General features: G+C 34.6%; 1 protein-coding gene across 1 annotated transcript in view; it reads left to right on the forward strand.

Annotated features, from left to right (window-relative positions):
• DTWD2 (DTW domain containing 2) overlaps positions 1–19,217 on the forward strand; it is a 92,197-nt gene extending 72,980 nt beyond the window's left edge. The window contains exon 6 of the mRNA XM_004008691.6: positions 137–19,217. Within this exon, the coding sequence (XP_004008740.1) occupies positions 137–307 (171 nt within the window). The 3' untranslated portion in view covers positions 308–19,217. The remainder of the gene's footprint in view (positions 1–136) is intronic.
• The last annotated feature ends 322 nt before the right edge of the window (positions 19,218–19,539 follow it).

A 19,539-nucleotide genomic window follows, 5' to 3' on the forward strand; every position in this document is an offset into this window, starting at 1 on the left:
TCGTATATTTATTAGAGTATCTATTGCTTTTCATAGTTAACAGCTGATAATAAAAATATAATAATCTGTTTCCAGAGAAAAAAATCATGATTTGTCACACTTGTGTATGTTTCTTTTTTTTTTTTTATCTTAACAGACTTTGCTTCGCCCTCTTCAGGCTTTATGCTCTTTCCAGCTTCAGCATGGTGCTCAAATTCGCCTCAGCAAGGAACATCTTCTGAAAAATGGATTATATCCCAAGCCAATGCCAAAGAACAAACGCAAACTCAGGAAAATGGAACTATTAATGAACAGTGTTAAAATTTAGTACAACTGTTCTTATGGTGCTAGTTATGATAATCTGCAGCTGACAATACCAGGTTAACTTTTTTATACATTTTAAGTCTGTGGGTTTTTGTCTAAAGAATTAAGAGTTACATACTAAACTTACCTAGAAGAAGAAAGTAATCCAAATAGCCATAAAAACAAATTTCACTTACTCAACGGAAAGCAAGATTTATCTCATACTATATTGTTTTAAAAATGTACCTCAAATTGTTTTTTTTCCAAATCAGTAATTTGAAATGTGATTAGTTGTTGAGCTGGGTTAGAAGTTCTTATTTACAAAATGGAATGAAAGGAAAATGGTATGCCTGATTGGTTCAGTATTGTTTCTTTGGGTGTTTATAGATAATTACATAGAGACCTACAGTAGAGGATAGTATAGCAAGTTACAGTCTTGTACATGAGGTTTATAGCTTGAAATAAGTAGCAAATGAAAATAATAATCAAGTAATTTAGGTTGAAATTTTATTTCATAAATAAGTATTTAGGAACTAAACTTGAATTCAGCTAATGTGATTTAAGTGTGCTATTAATTGCCCTAATTTTAAAAATTAAAGTATGATTAGAAAAAGTACATTTGACATATAATGTATTATTATGTATATTATTATATTATTATGTATATAATAATATATATTATTATTGGTGTTTATACACAATAATGATTTGGTATTTCTATACATTGCAAAATGATCATTACAGTAAGTCTGGTTAACATCTGTCACCATTCATAGTTATAACAAATTTTTTTCTTGTGATGAGCAGTTTTAAGATTTACTCCATTAGCAACTTTAAACTGTAGAGTATTACTAAGTATAGTCACCATGCCATATATTATATCCCCATGACTTAAAAAATGGACCTTTTTGACTTTCTTCACTCATTTCATTCCACCCTCACTTCCACTTCTGCCTCTGGAAAACACCAGTCATGTTATATTTATCATAGAGCTTGTCTTTATATAAGCTTCCCCCCTTCCCTGGTTCCGTATATAAGTGATATCATTTCTTTTTCTTACTTCACTTTGCATAATACCCAGAAGTCCATCCATGTTTTTGGAGATGGTAAGATTTCATAATTTTTTATGGTTAAATACTATTCCTTTATAGATCTACACATATTCATATATATTTATGTATAACTACGTATATATATATATATATATATATATACACACACACAGACAAGCACATACACATGCACACATGTATGTGTATCACATTTTCTTCATCCACTGATGGATGCTTAGATAGTTTCCTTTTCTTGGCTATTGTATATAATGCTGTAATGAACATGGAGGTGCATATATCTTTTCAAGTCAGTGTTTTCTTCGGATAAATACCCAGAAGTGGGGTCACTGGGTCATATGGTAATTCTGTTTTCAATTTTTGAGGAGCCTCCATGCTGTTTTCCATAGTGGCTGCATCAATTTATATTCCCACCAACAGTGCACAAGGGTTCCCTTTTCTCTACATCCTTACTAGCATTTATTATTTATTGTCTCTTTGGTGATATGGCCATTCTAACAGGTGTGAAGTGGTAGCTCTTTGTGGTTTTTATTTGCATTTCCCTAATTGTTAGTCATGTTGAGCATCTTCTCATGTACCTGTTGGCCATTTATATGTCTTTGAAAAAATGTCTGTTCAGATCATATGCCCATTTTTAAGTTGGATTTTTTAATATTTAATTTTATTAATTATATATTTTAGGTATTAATCTATTATTAGTATGTCACTTGCAGATATTTTTCCCTATTTAAGTAGGATGCTTTTTCATTTTGTTTATGGTTTCCTTTACTGTGTAAAAGTTATTCAGTTTAATGTAGTCCTACTTGTTTATTTTTTGCTTTTATTGCCTGCCTTTGCTTTTGGTGTCAGATTTTAAAAAATCATTGCCAATCCCTATGTCATAGAGCTTATTGCTTATGTTTTCTTCTAGGAGTTTTATGATTTAGGTCATAATACATTTTGAGTTGATCTTTGTGTATAGTGTGAGATAGTGGTTGCGTTTCCTTTCTTTTGCATGTGACTATATGTGGCTGTTTAGTTTTCCCAACAGCATTTATTGAAGAAAATTTCCATCCTTTATGGTAGACTAATTGACCATAGAAGTGTGGGTTTATTTCTGGGTTCTCTATTTGTTTCATTTGTTTTGTGCCTGTATTGTACTTTTTTGATTACTATAGCTTTATAATGTATTTTGAAATCAAGGAGCATGATACCTCTAGCTTTGCTTTCTTCTCAAGATTGCTTTGACTATTTAGAATCTTTTTTGGTTTCATACACATTTTAGGATTATTTGTTGTATTTCTGTAAAAATGCCACTGGAATTTTGATGGATAAAGCACAGAATCTGTGGATTGTCTTGGATAGAGCCGTAATTTTTAACTAGGTGCGTGCCATTTTGAAATAGCAAACATTTTCATTTTTATGCAATCTCAATAATTTTAGATTTCTCAGTATTCATTGAACAGATTTGTTGACTGTGATACCTTACTGATATTGAAGTTTTCACATGGAAATAACTGTAGGATGTAAGACTACTATAATTTTGAGAACAAATTTAAATATTTTTAGTGGGCAAAAGCTTTCAATTTGAGAAAATAAATTTTTCTGTCTGCTTGGGAAAATATTTATGGGGATTTTTGTATAGAATAAGAGATGTATATGTAGTATATATGTATTTCTAACTCAGATTTACTCCAGTTATTTACACATTTAGGCAAGAAGAGGGAGCTCTGGTTTTTTTCTTTACTACTTCTAGAGTTTCCTGTATATAGTTTGTAGTTGTAAAGAAAAACTAAACATTAGATTTAAAAGTAACCTTATATGTACACATACACATATTTAATTTTTCTAGTATATGGAGCTTTTTTAAGTCACTTACTCTCATTAAGCAGTTTTAAATACATTTTTAAAACTATCATTATTAATATTTTTAGTTACTAAAATTTTTCAAAATATGTAGTATTATGTGAGAATTTAACAGTCTGACTTTTAAAAGTTGTTACTTTTTTTATTATATTAGTTGACTTTTAATTTCAGTTGCTTTGCATTTGGTTGAGTTGCCTGGACTAGTTCCAGATTTTGTGGATTTGTAGCTGATAGAAGACTTTACATGTAAACTCAACACTTTGATGTAGGGTAGATTATTTTGTGAATTGTTATTTAAGCCATGTAGTTAACTCAGAGAGTATTTGTTTATATAAAGGTGACTGTGTGTTTTATCAGCCTGTTTGTGGTGGGTTAAAAAATTGCTGTGTATTTGAGAATCTTATGTACATAAAGTGTTGAGGACTATGGTATACAAAACAAGTCACAGTGCTTAGCAGCTTTCTGTAGCTTAGGTTATAAAATGTGTTATATGGAACATGAGAGTTTTATTAAGAAAAATTATTTCCCCCCACTTTAAGACTCCAAACCAGCTTTCCTTAGCTGTAACCATTACAATCTTGGGGTCTTTTCCCTAAGATTTTGGAAGGAGGAAGCTCTTCACCACCACCATTGTTAGTGGATTATGTAGAAGAGCACTTCCATATGGCATTCTTCATCACATATCCCTTTCCTCATCACATATCCCCGTTTAATGCCCTAAATTGGCTGTTTAAAAATGTGATCATGTTAATAGAGAATCCTTTCCATTGAATGATGTTGAATTTCAGAAAAATAAGTTGATCATGGATACAACTTCATTGGTGTAGAAGTAAATGTTATTGATTCTCTAAGAAAAGCATTAGTTTTGACTTAGTAAACTTAGAAGTTTTATATAACTGGATTTTTACTATGTAGAGATATTCCTTAAAAATAGATGTGAGTTTTTAATAGATACAGTTTTATAGATAATTGGATGTTTTTATAGATTAGTAATACTGTGCTTTTTTTTTTTTAGCAATAATGTGTTTTAGATGTATGAAACTTTGAATCTAATTGTTTATAGCATAGGATAAACCACTGCCTCTTAATTCCTGTAGCAGTTTTAGTAGATTATAATAGATTAAAATTTGTGCAGGAAATCAGTGCTCCTTAACTTACTCTATGCTGATGACTTGGCTCCCTTAGTTTATTAAAAAAGCATATTAGAGAAACAAATAATTGTTTATTAGTCTTTAATAATTGTTCACTTGAACTAACAACATAAGAATTATTTTTTAAAGAAATTTTATAGTGTAAGGGATTAAAACCACTGAAATAGATATTCCTTGAATAAGAGATTATAATTTACTGTTACTTAAGAATATACTGAGGAATTCAGACATTTTTAAAAGTACATCTGCCTCAGGATTATTTTCATCACAGATGAAATCTTCATTAATTTTGTATGCTAAAAGTATTTATCCATTTCTGTCTCCAGATATGTTGTTTGCAAGGTGAAAAATCTCTTATTACATTTTTTGCATGTATTTAATTTTATGGGAAACATAATTGATGTGAAAAAGGCAATAACATACAATGTGAAAAATATCAGATTTTATAAGTATAATTGCATATCTTTAAAGCTTTATTAAATAATTTTATTTCTAAAATTGCATCTTTCTTAATATAATCAATGAAGAAGCAGTTAAAAATATACAAGAAAAACCGTGATTTTGAATCTAAAATGTAAGCTTGCCTTTTCACATCTCTAGATTATCTACAATTATAGAAATGAAACCAGTATTTTAACATACATTTAATAGTATTGTTTAGTAACTCTTAGAATTCTTGCAAATTCAAATTCTATGGGGCAGACAATGACAGATACTTTCACCCATGATGGGTAGTCTTTTATAAAAGAAAAATATATATTTAGTGAATAAAGTAAAAATAAAAATGAGTAGAAACAGTGACTTTCAGGCAAAATATAGTAACAAATTGGCTATTTAATTTATAAAGGGTTCATTCAGTAAGTTAAAGTGGGAAAAATGGATTACTATGTTACTTTTTGATTTTTTAATTTGTGCTGCTTGATTTCATTACTTTTCAGAGTATTGGTCTTCATTTTAGCTTAACATTTATTAATGTTTATTCTTACGGAGTATAACAATAGTTTTTATTTAGAACTTAACATTTGTAATTTGTAATATCTAATATTCAGTAGATTAATATAATAAAATTAATTTCCATTTTAAAAGAAATCATTACATGACTAATGACTTAATGCTTCTACTAATTTTTGTTATTTGAATTATTTCAAAATTAAAATTGTTATGTTTTATTTTTATGGTGATTATCAATAACATTATTATTAAAATATCTTAAATGATTAATTTGAAATATTAATATATGAATCATTCCTAGTATTTTGCATCAAAGAACAAAATGTTAGGCAATATATCTCTTCATGCATCTACCATTATTTTGGATAATTGGATGTGATGCTTTAGTAGTGAAATAGGCTTTAGTATTTATAAAAATTCAAGGTCAGTATATAGTAAAAGTGTCTTAAGGTCTGTCTTTTATGTCTGTTAGTAGATAGATCTTAGTCTACTTAGTATTTCTCAGTAATTTAGTAAATATTTTTATGTAGCACTTAGTATGTATTAGGCACTATTTTAAGTACTAAAGAATATAGTGATGTTGAAGACAGAATCCTTGTGTCCAAGAAGCTGAAGTTTGGTGGTTGGAAACAGATGTAATAAAATGATTTCAGTTATTGATTGCTGTTACAGAAGAGAGTCCAGAGGTAAAGTATGAGAGTTCAGCCAGAGCAGTTGGTAAAGGCCTTGTTGCACGAGGTGACTTCTCCGTTTTTTTGCAAATGATGAGAAGGATATAGCACATAAATAATCTTAAGGAATTTTTCAGGGAAATAATCATTCAGAGGGATCAAAGGACAGGAATTTTTTTTTAGAGATATGCGATATTAAGGATAGCTGTCTGGGTAGATTGGTAGACTTACTGAAGGAAAAAATGACAGATTTTTGAATCTGATTATATTTTTTCAGTGAAGAAAGTGGTAAAGTTACTAACCAAGTATGAAGAAGCATATTGAGATATGTTTATGGAGAGAGAGAGTGAGGTATTTATCTGGAGAGTGGGTTTACTGGGGCAAGGAGTAGGACTGTTTGGCATTGTTGTGTACCCCTTTCAGATAATGAGTACACATCTGAAGTAGATCTGTGTATGTGAGTTGTGTATGTGTGTACTCTGTGTTCTGCTGTGCTGCCTCGTCCTAGAGGAAGCAGATGATTGGATTGGGGTATTATTAGATGAGCACAACAGGAGGAGAGAGGGTAAGGGAGTTGGGGTACTATGTTATAAACTAGACTGCAGACTCTAGGATGGATGAGGAGAGAAGGACATCTAGACCGCGTGTGTGCAAAGCCTTTTCGGTCGTGTCTGACCCTGTGACCCTATGGGCTATAGCCCACCAGGCTCCTCTATCCATGAGATTGTCCAGGCAGGGGTACTGGGATGCCACTTCTTTCTCCAGGGGATCTTCCCGACCCAGGGATCGAACCCATGTCTCTTATATCTCCTGCATTGGCAGGTGGGTTCTTTACCACTAGTGCCACCTGGGAAGCCATCAAGTAAAGAATTAAGAGGCTATGGAATGGAAGTCCAATGGTCAAGTTTTGGGGTCTGGAAGTCCCTAAGAATAACAGGAGTATTGGTGGAAAGTAGGTGCTGAATTCATCAATGAGTGAGGGGAAGTGACTGGAGGTTAATAGGTAACGTCAACAAGGAGGGAAAGGGGTGATAGTATGGTAATGCCTTTCAAAGGTGCTATAAATTTTTAATGAAGAAAGAGGAAAGAACAAGTGAGTTTGATGGAAAGTGACAAGGGCCATCAAGGAGAGCTACTCTGTCTCCAGGCTTTGAGGTAAGAGGGATGTGAGAGGAAAAGCAGCTTCCGCTTGAGAGGACCAAGGAGCAGCAGCGTCCTAAGCGAGCACCAGTTGCACTTATGGTGAGGGAAACCTTCAAGGATAGGAGGGCTTACTGGTAATTAGGTTGAACATCTAATTTATTATATAAAGGAGGGAAATTTTATCTATTGGGTGTGACAGCGTACAAACAGTAAAGTGAGATAGGAATGTTCAAATGGTAATACATAGTCACCCTATTGATCACTGACCATGAATTCTAAAAGGTGCAGTGGAAAGGTTTGTTCATTGTGTGTATTTTTCCCATACTACCAAGGAATTAAATCAGTTTCTGAGGACACTGACCTAATATTCCACAAATGTAACTCAGTTCTGATACTCCTGAGAGACAGTGGTGGATTCCACAGACTACAGGCTTAACCTCCCAAGTCACTCCCCTGCCTCAGGTCCAGGTTATCACCTGTGCCTTCTGACCAGCTGGCTGTAGACTGAAAGGTCCAATAATCCTTGCCTTGGGTTGGATTAGTTTGCTGGAGTGGCTCACAGAACTTGGAGAAACATTTTACTTACGAGATTGGCAGCTTATTATTGAAGGATGTAACTCAAGAAGAGCCAGATGGAAGAATTACATAGGACAAGGTATATGGGATGGGGCTTGGAGCTTCCAAGCCCTCTCTAGGCTCATCACTCTCCCTGAATCTCCATATTTTCAACAACCTGGAAGCTCTCTGAACACTTTCCTTTCTGGATTTTTACAGAAGCTTCGTTATATAAGTATGTTTGATTAAATCAGTGACCATTGGAGATTGATTCAGCCTCTAACTGCTCTCATCTTCATGGTCTTTCTAATTATGGCTTATTTTACCTCGAGTTATAACCTCCAGAATCATCCATGTTGTTGAAAATGGCAGAATTTCCTTTTTTAAAATCATTACACACACACACGCGCACACACACATACACATTTTATTTATCCATTAAAGGACACTTGGTTTACTTCTATATTTTGGCTGTTGTGAATAATCCTATAGTAATGTGGGGGTACTGAAAGTTTCAACCCTCCAATCCTGTGGCTGGTACTCCTGGCAGCAGGCTCCCATCATTAAGTGCTTAAAAGTCACCTTGTTAACATAAACTCAGGGCTGGTAGAAAGGAGTTTATTATAAACGTAAGGGCCCCTTTATTGCTTTTATCACTTAGGAAATTCCGAAGATTTTAGGAGGTCTGTCAGAAATGAGAAAGAAGATGAAATACATATTTCTTGCTATAAATCACAGTGTCACAGTTTGTAAGGGTAAGAAGAGTAGGAAATGGAGTTTTAGAGAAGTCTAGTGGTGAGTCTGTAGGATGACAGATAATCTTGGAAGTTTGCATTTCTTATTGAAATGACTGGACATGTAAAGTATGATGGGACTCATCCTGAGGTCAGAACACTCAGTAAATCTTTAAATCCCAAGAATGTTTTTTTATTGTTACAAAGGAATAATTGGAAAATATGATTTATATATTTATATAATATGATGATTTGATATACATATGCATTATAAAATGATTACCAAGATCAAGATAATTAACACATCCATCACCTCACATAGTTGATACTGGCAAACTCTTGTGTATCTGGTGAGAATGCTTAGGATCTAATGCACAAAGTAACTTGATATTTGTATATACTGCAAAGTGATCATCTCAATAAGTCTAGTTAATATCCATAACCATACAGAATTGCAATTTTTTTTTGCCTGCTATGAGAACTTTCAAGATTTACTTTCATAGCAACTTTCAAATATACAGATATTATTAAGTATAGTCCCCATGCTGTATATTAGATCCTCAGAACTTATTCTTGTAACTGAAAATTTGTGCCCATTGCCCTGTATCACCCTATTCCCCCCTACCCCAGCCCCTGGTAACTACCATTCTATTTTCTTTTCCAAAGAAATTAGCTTTTTTTTTAAGATTTCACATATAAGTGATACCATTTAGTATTTGTCTTTCTTTATTTTACTTAGCGTAGTGCTCTCCACTGTACATCCATGTTGTTGCACATGGCAGGATTTACTTATTTTTTATGGCTGAATAATATCTCTGTGTGTGTGTGTGTGTGTGTGTGTGTGTGTGTGTGTGTGTGTGTGTGTGTGTGTGTGTAATATTTTCTCTTAATCTGTTGACCCATTGAAGTACATTTAGATTGTGTTCATGTTTTGGCTATTGTAAAAAATGCTGTAACATGAGGATGCAGGTTTGTCTTAAAGATTCTGATTTTAATTCCTTCATATATATATATACCCAGAAGTGGGATTGCTGGACCTTATGGTGGCTCTATTTTTTTTATTTTTTGAGGAACTGTCGTACTGTTTTCCATAGTGGCTGTACCATTTTTACATTTCTATCTGCAGGGTTTAGGGATTCCCTTTTCTCAACATTTTTGTTCTCTCTTGTGTTCTTGTTCTCTTTTAACAGGTATGAGATGATAACTCATAGTTTTAAACTTTTTTACTTCTTTATTGAAGTATAATCGGTTTACAGTTATCATATTCTGCAGTATTCTTGCTTGGACAATTCTGTGGTCAGAGGAGCCTGGCAGGCTACATGGGGTCGCCAAGAGTTGGACACGACTGAGCGATTAACACTGACATATTAATTTCAGGTGTACCACACAGTGATTCAGTTTGAGTGTATATATGTATCTGTGTGTGTATATGTATATATATACATTCTTTTTCAGATTCTTTTCCATTATAGGTTACTACAGAATATTGAATATATTTCCTTGTGCTATACAGTAGGTCTTTGTTGGTGATCTATTTTATATATAGTAGTGTGCATATGTTAATTCCAGCCTTCTAAATTAGAAGGGATAAATTGCCCCTCCTCCTCTTTCCGCTTTGGTAGCCATAAGTTTGTTTTCTGTGTCTGTGAATTTGTTTCTGCTTTGTAAATAAGTTCATTTGTATTTTTTATTCCATGTATAAGCGATGTCACGATACTTGTTTTTCTCTGACTTCACTTAGCATGATAAACTCTGAGTCCATCCCTGTTGCTACAAATGGTGTTATTTTGTTCTTTTTTAATGGCTGAGTAATAATTCCATTATACACGTGTGTGCGCACACACACACACACACACACCCCACTTCTATATCCATTCATCTGTCAACGGACATTTAAATTCCTTCCATGTCTTGGCTATTGTAAATAGTGACGCAGTGAACATTGGGGTGCATGTATCATTTTGAATTATAGTTTTCTATGGATATATGCCCAGGGGTGGGATTGCAGGATCATATGTTAACTCTGTTTTTAATTTTTTAAGGAACTTCCATACTGTTCTCCATAGTGGCTGCATAATTATGGGTTTGATTTTCATTTCTCTGATGATTAGTAGAATAAGACCCAACTGTATACATTCCATAAGATGCTCCAGACATTTTAAAAGTCAAGACAAGGTAAAAGGTAAAAGGCTGGAAAGAGATACACCATGCAGATTTTGACTTTTAAAATTTTCTAATCCATGTTATCCTTCATCCAACATATATATATTTAACACCTAGTAGCTGTCAGGTACTGTCTCAAGTACAATGCTGTATGTTTAAAAAAATCTAGTTATTTGGATTTTCCTTTATTTTGAAGTTAGGAAAAGTTGAGAGTGGTAGAAGATTTTCACATAAATGTTTGTTCCTAAAAAAGTCTTATTCTTAAAGGAAAAAAGCCAATTTTCACAGCCTGACTGTCCAGTTAATTCTTTTTTGTGGTTATAAATGTCTACCAGAAAAAAATAGAATACTTTTAGTCACAGTGGTAGGTATCAGCAGTCTTTAGTAAATCCTTTAATCCTGTCTTGATCTTTATAAGGAAGGATATAACAACAGTACTATTTTATATGTATTTGTTTGATTAAAATAGTTGTCTCAGTACTGTGATCTGGTCATTAATTCTTTAATATATTACTTTAGAAACCATGTCACATTTACTTCCTTTCTGAATGGGGAATGGAATCTGATTTTTCCTCTTTGAGTGCAGGATGTTATTCTCAACATGTGGTGAATCCCTGTCAGAAATGAATAAAAGCTTCATTAGATGTTTCTTATAAAGAAAATTAATTTTCTTTTCTTAACCTACTTCACTTTATTATCAAAATATAATCAGAAAAAGGATTATAATATATCTTGACAGGGCTTTCCTGCAGAGAGGTTGTTCCAGTTGACTTGCTGATTTCTACAGGAAAATTCCTTGCCTAGTGCATAATTTAGGTATGCTAGTAGCAAGGGACTGCACTGACCAATGATTTCAGTGAAGAAATCAGGTTAAAACCAAAATATTTCATGTAAAATGTATGATTTCCTTAATGTTCTTATTTAATATTTAATAAATCCAGCCCTGAAGAATAGTCTTTGAAATGCAAGTTCAGCTACCTGACTGATATTTTTGCATGCCACAATTAGAGCTGTCAAAACAGTCTTTTAAAAATAGAACCAGAAAGAGATTGAGTGCTTGTTGTCTGAAGTTGTACTAACATTCCTTGATGTGAATACAGGATTTGCACAAAAGGTGAGGCTAGAAAAAACTTTCTGGCTCTAAGTACAGCACTACCCATAACATGCATCAAAGGAAGCAGTGTATTTTTCAAGGCTATGGTGAGATCTTTTAATTATTTAGATATATGTATGAAAAAGCAGGCATAGCCAAAAAATTTATGAAGAAACGTGTAGGTAAACATTTCTGAAATTTGCTTATGGAACAAAGAGCCTCAAATATGTTGTTATAATATGCAAAAGAAAATAGGGCAATATATGGAGAATCCTAAAATAGTTATTCATAAAGGACATCATACCTCTGACAGAACTGCTTTTAATTTATTATCTTAGGACTGCATTAGAGTAAGTGAAGTAAGGTAATAAATAGCTCATAATTCCTAGTCTTTTCTTTTGCAAAACATATTTTTAAATGATCAAAATCTGAAATGTTTCCTAATTCACAAATAAAATTCTCATTCTGCATTGCTAAGAATCCAGCAATCAGCCAAACAGAATTGCATAATTTAGATATAGATATAGTTCTTGTATTTAGATTGGATATAGATACAGTTTTTGCATCAACTTTTTGCTCCTCTTTCACCTTATTTGCCCATATATTTAAAGCAGTCTAGAAAAATTCTCTCCCTTTCTCTCCCTCCCTCTCTGCATTCTCATAGTGACTTAACCTGATGTTATTGTAAGCCAGGTTCCTGATTGTCAGATTTTAAAATTCTGATAGAAATTTTGTGACAAATTCTGTAGTAACATCTCAAACATAATGTGAGGGATAAATCTCCCCACTCCTTTTAAGTAGAAAATGAATGATAAAATCTGTACTGTAATATCAAGTGTTCTGCTCTCAAACTGCCTGAGTTGCTCAAAAGTCAGGAAGAGCAAAGAGAAACATTGGTCCCTGCAGTATGTGAAATTTTAAAATGTGTTTGTTGCCTTTTGAAGGAAAAGCTGAATTATTGTCTAAAGGTTTTTGGCTAAAAGCTTTACTATCTACTCCCCAGTAACTCTCCTTTCATATTGTGATTATCACCAGCTGAGTGCTGGAGATGGGCCAGCTATGGTTGGTCACTGCATTAGAGTGCAGGGAGTCAGCTGTACCTGAGGTGAACTGTTAAGAAAGTGAAACTCTGAGGCCCAGCAGAAGAGCCCTTAAGGGCACTTGGCAGTTCCATTAGCAGTTATGCCAAAAAGAGAAAACCTTGTGGAGCCTGGACCAGGCTGACGCATGCTGATCCTCCCTCTGCAGAAAGAGTGCTCTGGATTGTGGAGATGCTGCTGCCCAGGATCCTTAACATCCTGTGATCTCTTTCAGGGTTGCCTTTCTAGATGGGAGGTTTTCGTTACTGTATCTCTAGAGCTCCTGATGAAAAACGGATGTGTTCTCTCAAAAGCACCAGACACATGTGATTAAGAAAGAAAAAGTAAATGCTGATCTACAAAGACCCTCATAAACTAGAGATAGCAGAAAGAGAAGAGGGGCATGAAAGTCGTTCAGAGAAGCGGGGAGTTCAAGCCCCCGAAATGCTGCACCTACAGCTACCGGTCTTGAGAATATTAAGCCCCTCCCCAGATCACAAAGATTCCTTTATGAAATACTCATGGTAGAGAATTTTTATAAAATCATTAAAGTGATTTCTTAAAAATATACCTGCATATATACATCCCAAGGAGCACTGTCCCCATCAGAATAGTCAGGTCAAGATGTTACACACATTCTCCACAATATTTTAGAAATCTTCCTGAATTACATTCAGAATACAGGTCATTTTTTTCATATTCTTAAAGGTAAGAAAGTTATCTCTTGATTGTTGATTTATTATTCAAATACTTTAGCTCAAAATAGGAAAGTGGAAATCAACCTAGCTTCAAAAATATGGTGAAGAAATTATAGTTTGTTTCTTTCTAGTTAAAAAGAAAACCCAAGCACTTCACCATTTCTGTACATCAAGCCTTATTTCTCATGCAGTATAAATTCTTCATGAAGGAGTCTGTTGATGTGAAAGAAAAAGTCCTATTTGCATTACTTTTGCATCAGATATTTAGACATTTAAGGCTTCTAAGTATTATGGATTTCTTCTGATATAATTACTGATTAATACTTATTATATTAAATTTTTGGCCCCCCAAAATCATCTTAATGTGTTTGCTCAGTCTGTGACAAAATAATTGGTAAAATTTCTTCATGTTAATTTTATTTTACAATCATCTTTTCTTTCATCTATATTTGACTCCTTAATAACTAAATCTATCTTAATGAACTAAGTCTTGGCTTTTCAACATTTTCATAGATATTACAGATAATTAGATAACTTACCATTCCTTATATAATTGTGAATTATTAAAACTTCCAAAGAGCCCAAACTGCTCTACCTTAATATAACTTCAACTGCATGAGCTTTTAGCAGGTCAAAATACCTTTCAAAAAACCAATTTTTTGGTCAGTATCATAACCGGTCACCTGATATGAAGCAACAAGAATGTGCAAGAATGATATCAAGACTTTACTAGCTGATTTTTGTTGTTCTTGAATGGGTAACTGCAAGTTGTAATGTTGCAATATTTTCTGTTTTAGTCAGTCTTCTTTGTTATAATGGCTGAGCACAGTACAGTACTTACAGTATTTTTCTATAACCAAAAAAAAGGAGCTTCTGGTTGTGAATTGCAGCTAACTTGCTTTCACTGGACCCTATTTTGTTACTGATTACTGAGAGTTCTGATGGAGAGGAGTTGCTAGTAAATGCATTTGTGGCTAGATTTCCATCCTGCCTATACCCCCATTTTACTTTCAACCCCAGGGGGTTGAGGTTGATCATATTTAAACCTCAGTGACTCTCTTTTCATCTTTTCTCACTTGAAAGCCTAGATCTTCCTTTTTCCCTAAAACCTCATCTTGCCATGTGTGCATGTCTGCTCTGTTGTATCCTACTGTTTGCAACCCCATGGACCATAACCCACCAGGCTCCTCTATCCATGGGGTTTTCCAGGCAAGAATACTGGGGTGGGTTGCCATTTCCTACTCCAGGAGATCTTCCCTACTCAGGGATTGAACCCATGTCTCTTGCATCTCCTACATTGACAGGCAAATTCTTTACCACTGTGTCACCTGGGAATCTCAAAGCCTCTTTGAGGTCCATTTAAATAAGTCCTTGAAAGAGTGATTGGACAGTAAGTACTCTCAGGCCCGTAACAGCATCTGTTGAAGAAAACATAGAGTGGGGAGAAGCAATAGGAGAATTGGATTTCTCACTGACATTCACCTGCTGAAGCAGAGCTGAGTGAAGGCCCAAGCCCTTGGAATATAGAGTTTTGAAGATTAATTATTGGAGGATGTATCAGCTCATCCCCTGCCATGATCAGGAGCTGATATCCAAGCCTTAGGGATAACACAGTAGAATCTACACTTGTTCCATCCCCTTGGTATTTGCTAAATCATCTCTCTACAGAGGCTAGCCACCTTTCTGTGGAGCTTCTCTGCATTCTCAACCTTGTTCACCATTCTCTCCCACACAGTAAGGTGGCCATTGATAGATGAGAGCAAATGTTGCCTTAATCCACTTCTCATCGTGACCATGTGTTCCTCTTACCAAAGCATTGAGTCATTAGTCCTTGGGGAGGTGGTGAGTGGGACATCAATCTGGGGTACTTCTCGCATCAGTTTTGTCACAGGCTCACTCAAGAGAGTTGCTCCCTCCTGGTAGAGGGTAATACCAAAGCTGTGATGAAACAATTTGTTTTAGATATGTGGATATGACATTGGTGGCCTGAGCACTAACTTTTTTTTTTAAAACAACCTGCACATGGTTTAATTTAAAAAATGCCAGCCGCTAGCATTTCACATTGGGAATCTCACTTAAAACTTAAGTTTTCTCTTTTCTTTTAAAAAATTGAAAAATTTTGCCTCCTTGAGCCTATATTCCTTCATGGTGACAGATGGAGGTCAGTGTTGCCTGTCCCCTTTGGACATGCATTCTTCTGTGTCCATTTTTTCCTGGCCCAGAGCACAGTCACTTGTATTATTGCCTGGCTCCTGTGTTCGTTTGAGTCTGAACCTTTTGTTTTAGAATCTCACTGAATGTGTGACTGCTGATGTATTGCTCCTATCATGTCTGTCTAATCTAAAGGTACAAAAATGGGCCAGATTAACAGTCATAAAAATATTGTTTCTAAGATGTTTTCAGTTTTTACTTTGGCCTTGGCAATTTGTCAAAAGTGTTAGTGTAAGTTTTTAGTAGAGAATAATCGTATTTCTATATGAACTGAATTGCTCGTTCAAAATCTTTGTCCTTGGGGGTGGAAGCAAGGTTAGGGAAGACATTTCCTGCTGTTGCTGCTCTCTGCACTTAAAACCTTTTACACAATTTTGATTCCAGCTGGAGTACTTGAGTAAAAATTTTATTGTATAGGGATGATCCACAAATTGTTTTGAAGGAATAGTGTTTGTCTTGATCATAACTGACAATAGCACGAGACAGCAGGTTAGTGGAGCCTTATGAAGCACTGGGCTTCCTGGGTAGCTCAAATGGTAAAGAATATGCCTGAATGTGGGAAGCCTGGGTTTGACTGCAGGATTGGAAAGATCCCGTAGAGAAGGGCAATGTAACCCACTCCAGTATTCTTGTGTGGAGAATTCCATGGACAGAACAGCCTGGTGGGTTATAGTCCATGGGGTTGCAAAGAGTTGGACATGACTGAGCGATTTTACTCATTCACTTCATAAAGCACTGGATATAACCGATCCCATATTCAGAGACTGCTCACCTTCCACTGTTCTTCATACCTTCCTAGAATGTTTGTATCTAGGGGGAGTAGGGCATATTGAAGATGCATTCCAGAGACTAAAGCAAAAGTGGTTATGTTTCTGTTGCTTTCTGGTAAATCCAAAGACTTTTAATGCAAGATCTTGACACTTTATTTCATTCTTGCTTTTTCCTCCTAAGTTGAGACAAGGTGCTAAAAGCATATATTATAGAATGAGCATCTGAGGAAATGTTCTAAATTTGGTAAATGAATGTAAAACTGTTGAAGTGGCTAGCTTTTCTGGAGAGCATCAAGAGTAGGGCGTGTGTGGAGCAGTAAATGAGGCAGAGAAAAAATGGTATGCAGGGAGGGAAGGAGAGAGAGAGGAAGAGAATGCCCATGTGTGCATGTAGTATGTAGTACTGAAGGATTTTAGGGAAGAACTAACACTGAATTAGGAACAATTCTGGGCATCTGTGAGATGCAACTGACTATAGAGTTGAAATGCCAAAGCCTTCTTTTGGTTGTTTTTCTATACATCTGTTCTCCTGGCTGCTACTGACGTTTGTACTTTTTGAGTCTTTTAAGAAATTTTAAGGTGAAGTAACTGATTAGGTCTATAAGTATTACTCAAAAGATGAGGCAAAATTACAATTGCATTGACTTTTGGAAAACTGTTGATCTGAATGTGAAATGACATCTAAGAGGCAAGTGAGGCAGAGCTGTTAGCAGGTTGTAGATGGTTCATTTCCAAGGCCATGCAGTTATTTCACTATTGACCCAAGTCTGCAAACACTGTATGGAAGTATCCATTTCCTTTTTATTTTCAGCTCACAACAAACCAAAAAAATTGTACTACATTTGGAATCATCAGTTGCCTCTCATGATGAAATCAAGGATATATAAGTTGATATCTTAATATGAAGATTTTATTTATGAAAATTTAAATGATTATATTTCTGAAAAACACTCCAATTTATAACTTGAAAATATAAAAATGTAAACTTATTCAGTTAGTTAAAAAAAAAACAATATAACACATTAATGGTAAATGGTGTAATACAATATATGTCCACCTGGTCTGTATGTTTTAGTAGTAAAGGGAGAACCTTAATTCAGATGTTTAAAAGGTAATCTTTAATTGACATGGTTATTAGTCTAAATGTGGGTGCTTGAAAGGAAAAAAGACAGAGAACCTCATAGGTACCAGATCATCTTAATGGAAGCTTGAAACCTGAGAGAAGAATTATCTAACGTTCTGGTCAAAAAAATGCTTCTAAAATCCTATAAGCTGATGCAGAATTCATCAGGGTTATGAACCAGTAATCAATTTTAGGGTCCAGTTTCTGTAAGCTACACCAGCTTCTAGTGTAATGATATAATCTTACTAACTTGTGCATCCTTATGTTGTCACATGGTAAATACTAAGTTAATGACAAGAAGATGAATGATTTATTTAGATGCTAAGATTCTGGTTCAGTGTTATGGTAGCTTGTAATTCAGAGAACTTTAAAATGTAAGCATATTATTGGATACCCATGACTCTGACTTGCTTATTAGATAAGCTAAAAATTCATATGGTTGAACTAAGAAAACAGAATGAAGTCCTTCTGAAAGCCTGATTTCTGGAGGGGTTCCTAATCATAGACGGGAAAAAGGACTTTGGGGAAATCACTGTGTGTGCTCATTTTTCCCACCTAGTATTTTTATTTGTGTGAAATCAGATTAATATAATCATCAAAGAAACTTCTGGAAGAATGGGATAAGACTACAGGGAGTAAGAGGAAGTCATAAATCATTCTCTCTAGTAGGATATGTGTGGAAGGGAGGAAGCACCAGTTTCACTGTTTGATTTGTAGAAGGTTTATGTAAAATAGCAGATCTTTTCTAACTCTGGTTTCTGGAGCTTCCTTCTTTCCATGGATTCATCTTGGTGTTACTGCTCATTTAGTGGAATGCCCTGGAGCTGGGGTCAGGTGACTACTCTTTGAGGGCCAAATCAGGTCTCCCACTTGTTTTTTTTTTTGAAAGGCTCTGAAATTGAGAATGGCTTTTATATTTTAAATGGTTGAAAAAAAACAAAGAATGTTTAGTAACAGGTCAACATTGTATTAAGTCTAAATTTCAGTGTCCACAGCTGCATTTTTATTGGCACATAGCTGCTTTCATTTATTTACATATTTTCTGTGGCTTCTATCACACATCAGTGGGAATGAATACTTGCTGTGGAGATTGAATGGTTGGTTAAGCCTAAATTATTAAGTATCTGGTCCCTTACTGAAGTTGGCCAATCCCTGACTTAAAGCATGGAAGAATTCAGGAAGAACACCACGATGTTCTTCTCAAGATTTGGGCATCCGTGACATAAAATCACCTGTGATGATTGTAAAAATGCAGATTCCTGGGTTCCAATGACACTTTCTACTAAACAGAAACTCATGGAGCCAAGTAGCCTGTGGAGTTTGCATTTTTAACTAGTGCTCCTTTGGGTAGTTTTTCCAACCAGTATGGAACCAGAATCTTTGCAGTGTGTAGGTAAAGGGAACTGAGCTTATGGATGCCTAGACTGACACAGGCTATATAGTCTACCTTGTTTTACATGACATGTTCATAGATTATCTAAGATAGGCTGGGGCATTCTCTTGGAATTCTGCTTTTTTCCTGTGACCTCTTCTCATTTGCAGAGCTCTTAGAAAGCCTTGTTATTGAAATAAGGTCTTATTTGTCTTACTGTATAAAGTGATAGTCTGCAGAGTGGAATGTGTATACTCAGTGTCTGTAATCCTCTCACTTCCAGGAATAAAATATTAAAATTGTTAATTTCCCTTTGTAACTTATTTATTTTCTTTGTGAATGAAATAATTTATAAAACTTAACCATTTGAAAGTTTATAACAGAAAAATGGTGTTTTCCAGTTACACTCATTGCTACCCTCATTCCTTTTCCCCGGAGGCTGTTTTCTTTGCCACTTATGTTTATATTTCTAAGTAGTATACTCATGTTACTATTTCTTGATTTTTCTATTGTAGACATTACTTATTGTTTTCTGTTATGAAAGATGAGGATTTTGTTCTATATTCTGCTTACTCCTACTCTTGCCTTACTGCCATTGCCTCAGTATGTTTATGTAAAATTTTTGTTT

This window comes from Ovis aries, chromosome 5 (genome assembly GCF_016772045.2).
Source record: "Ovis aries strain OAR_USU_Benz2616 breed Rambouillet chromosome 5, ARS-UI_Ramb_v3.0, whole genome shotgun sequence".
NCBI classification, from domain to species: domain Eukaryota; kingdom Metazoa; phylum Chordata; class Mammalia; order Artiodactyla; family Bovidae; genus Ovis; species Ovis aries.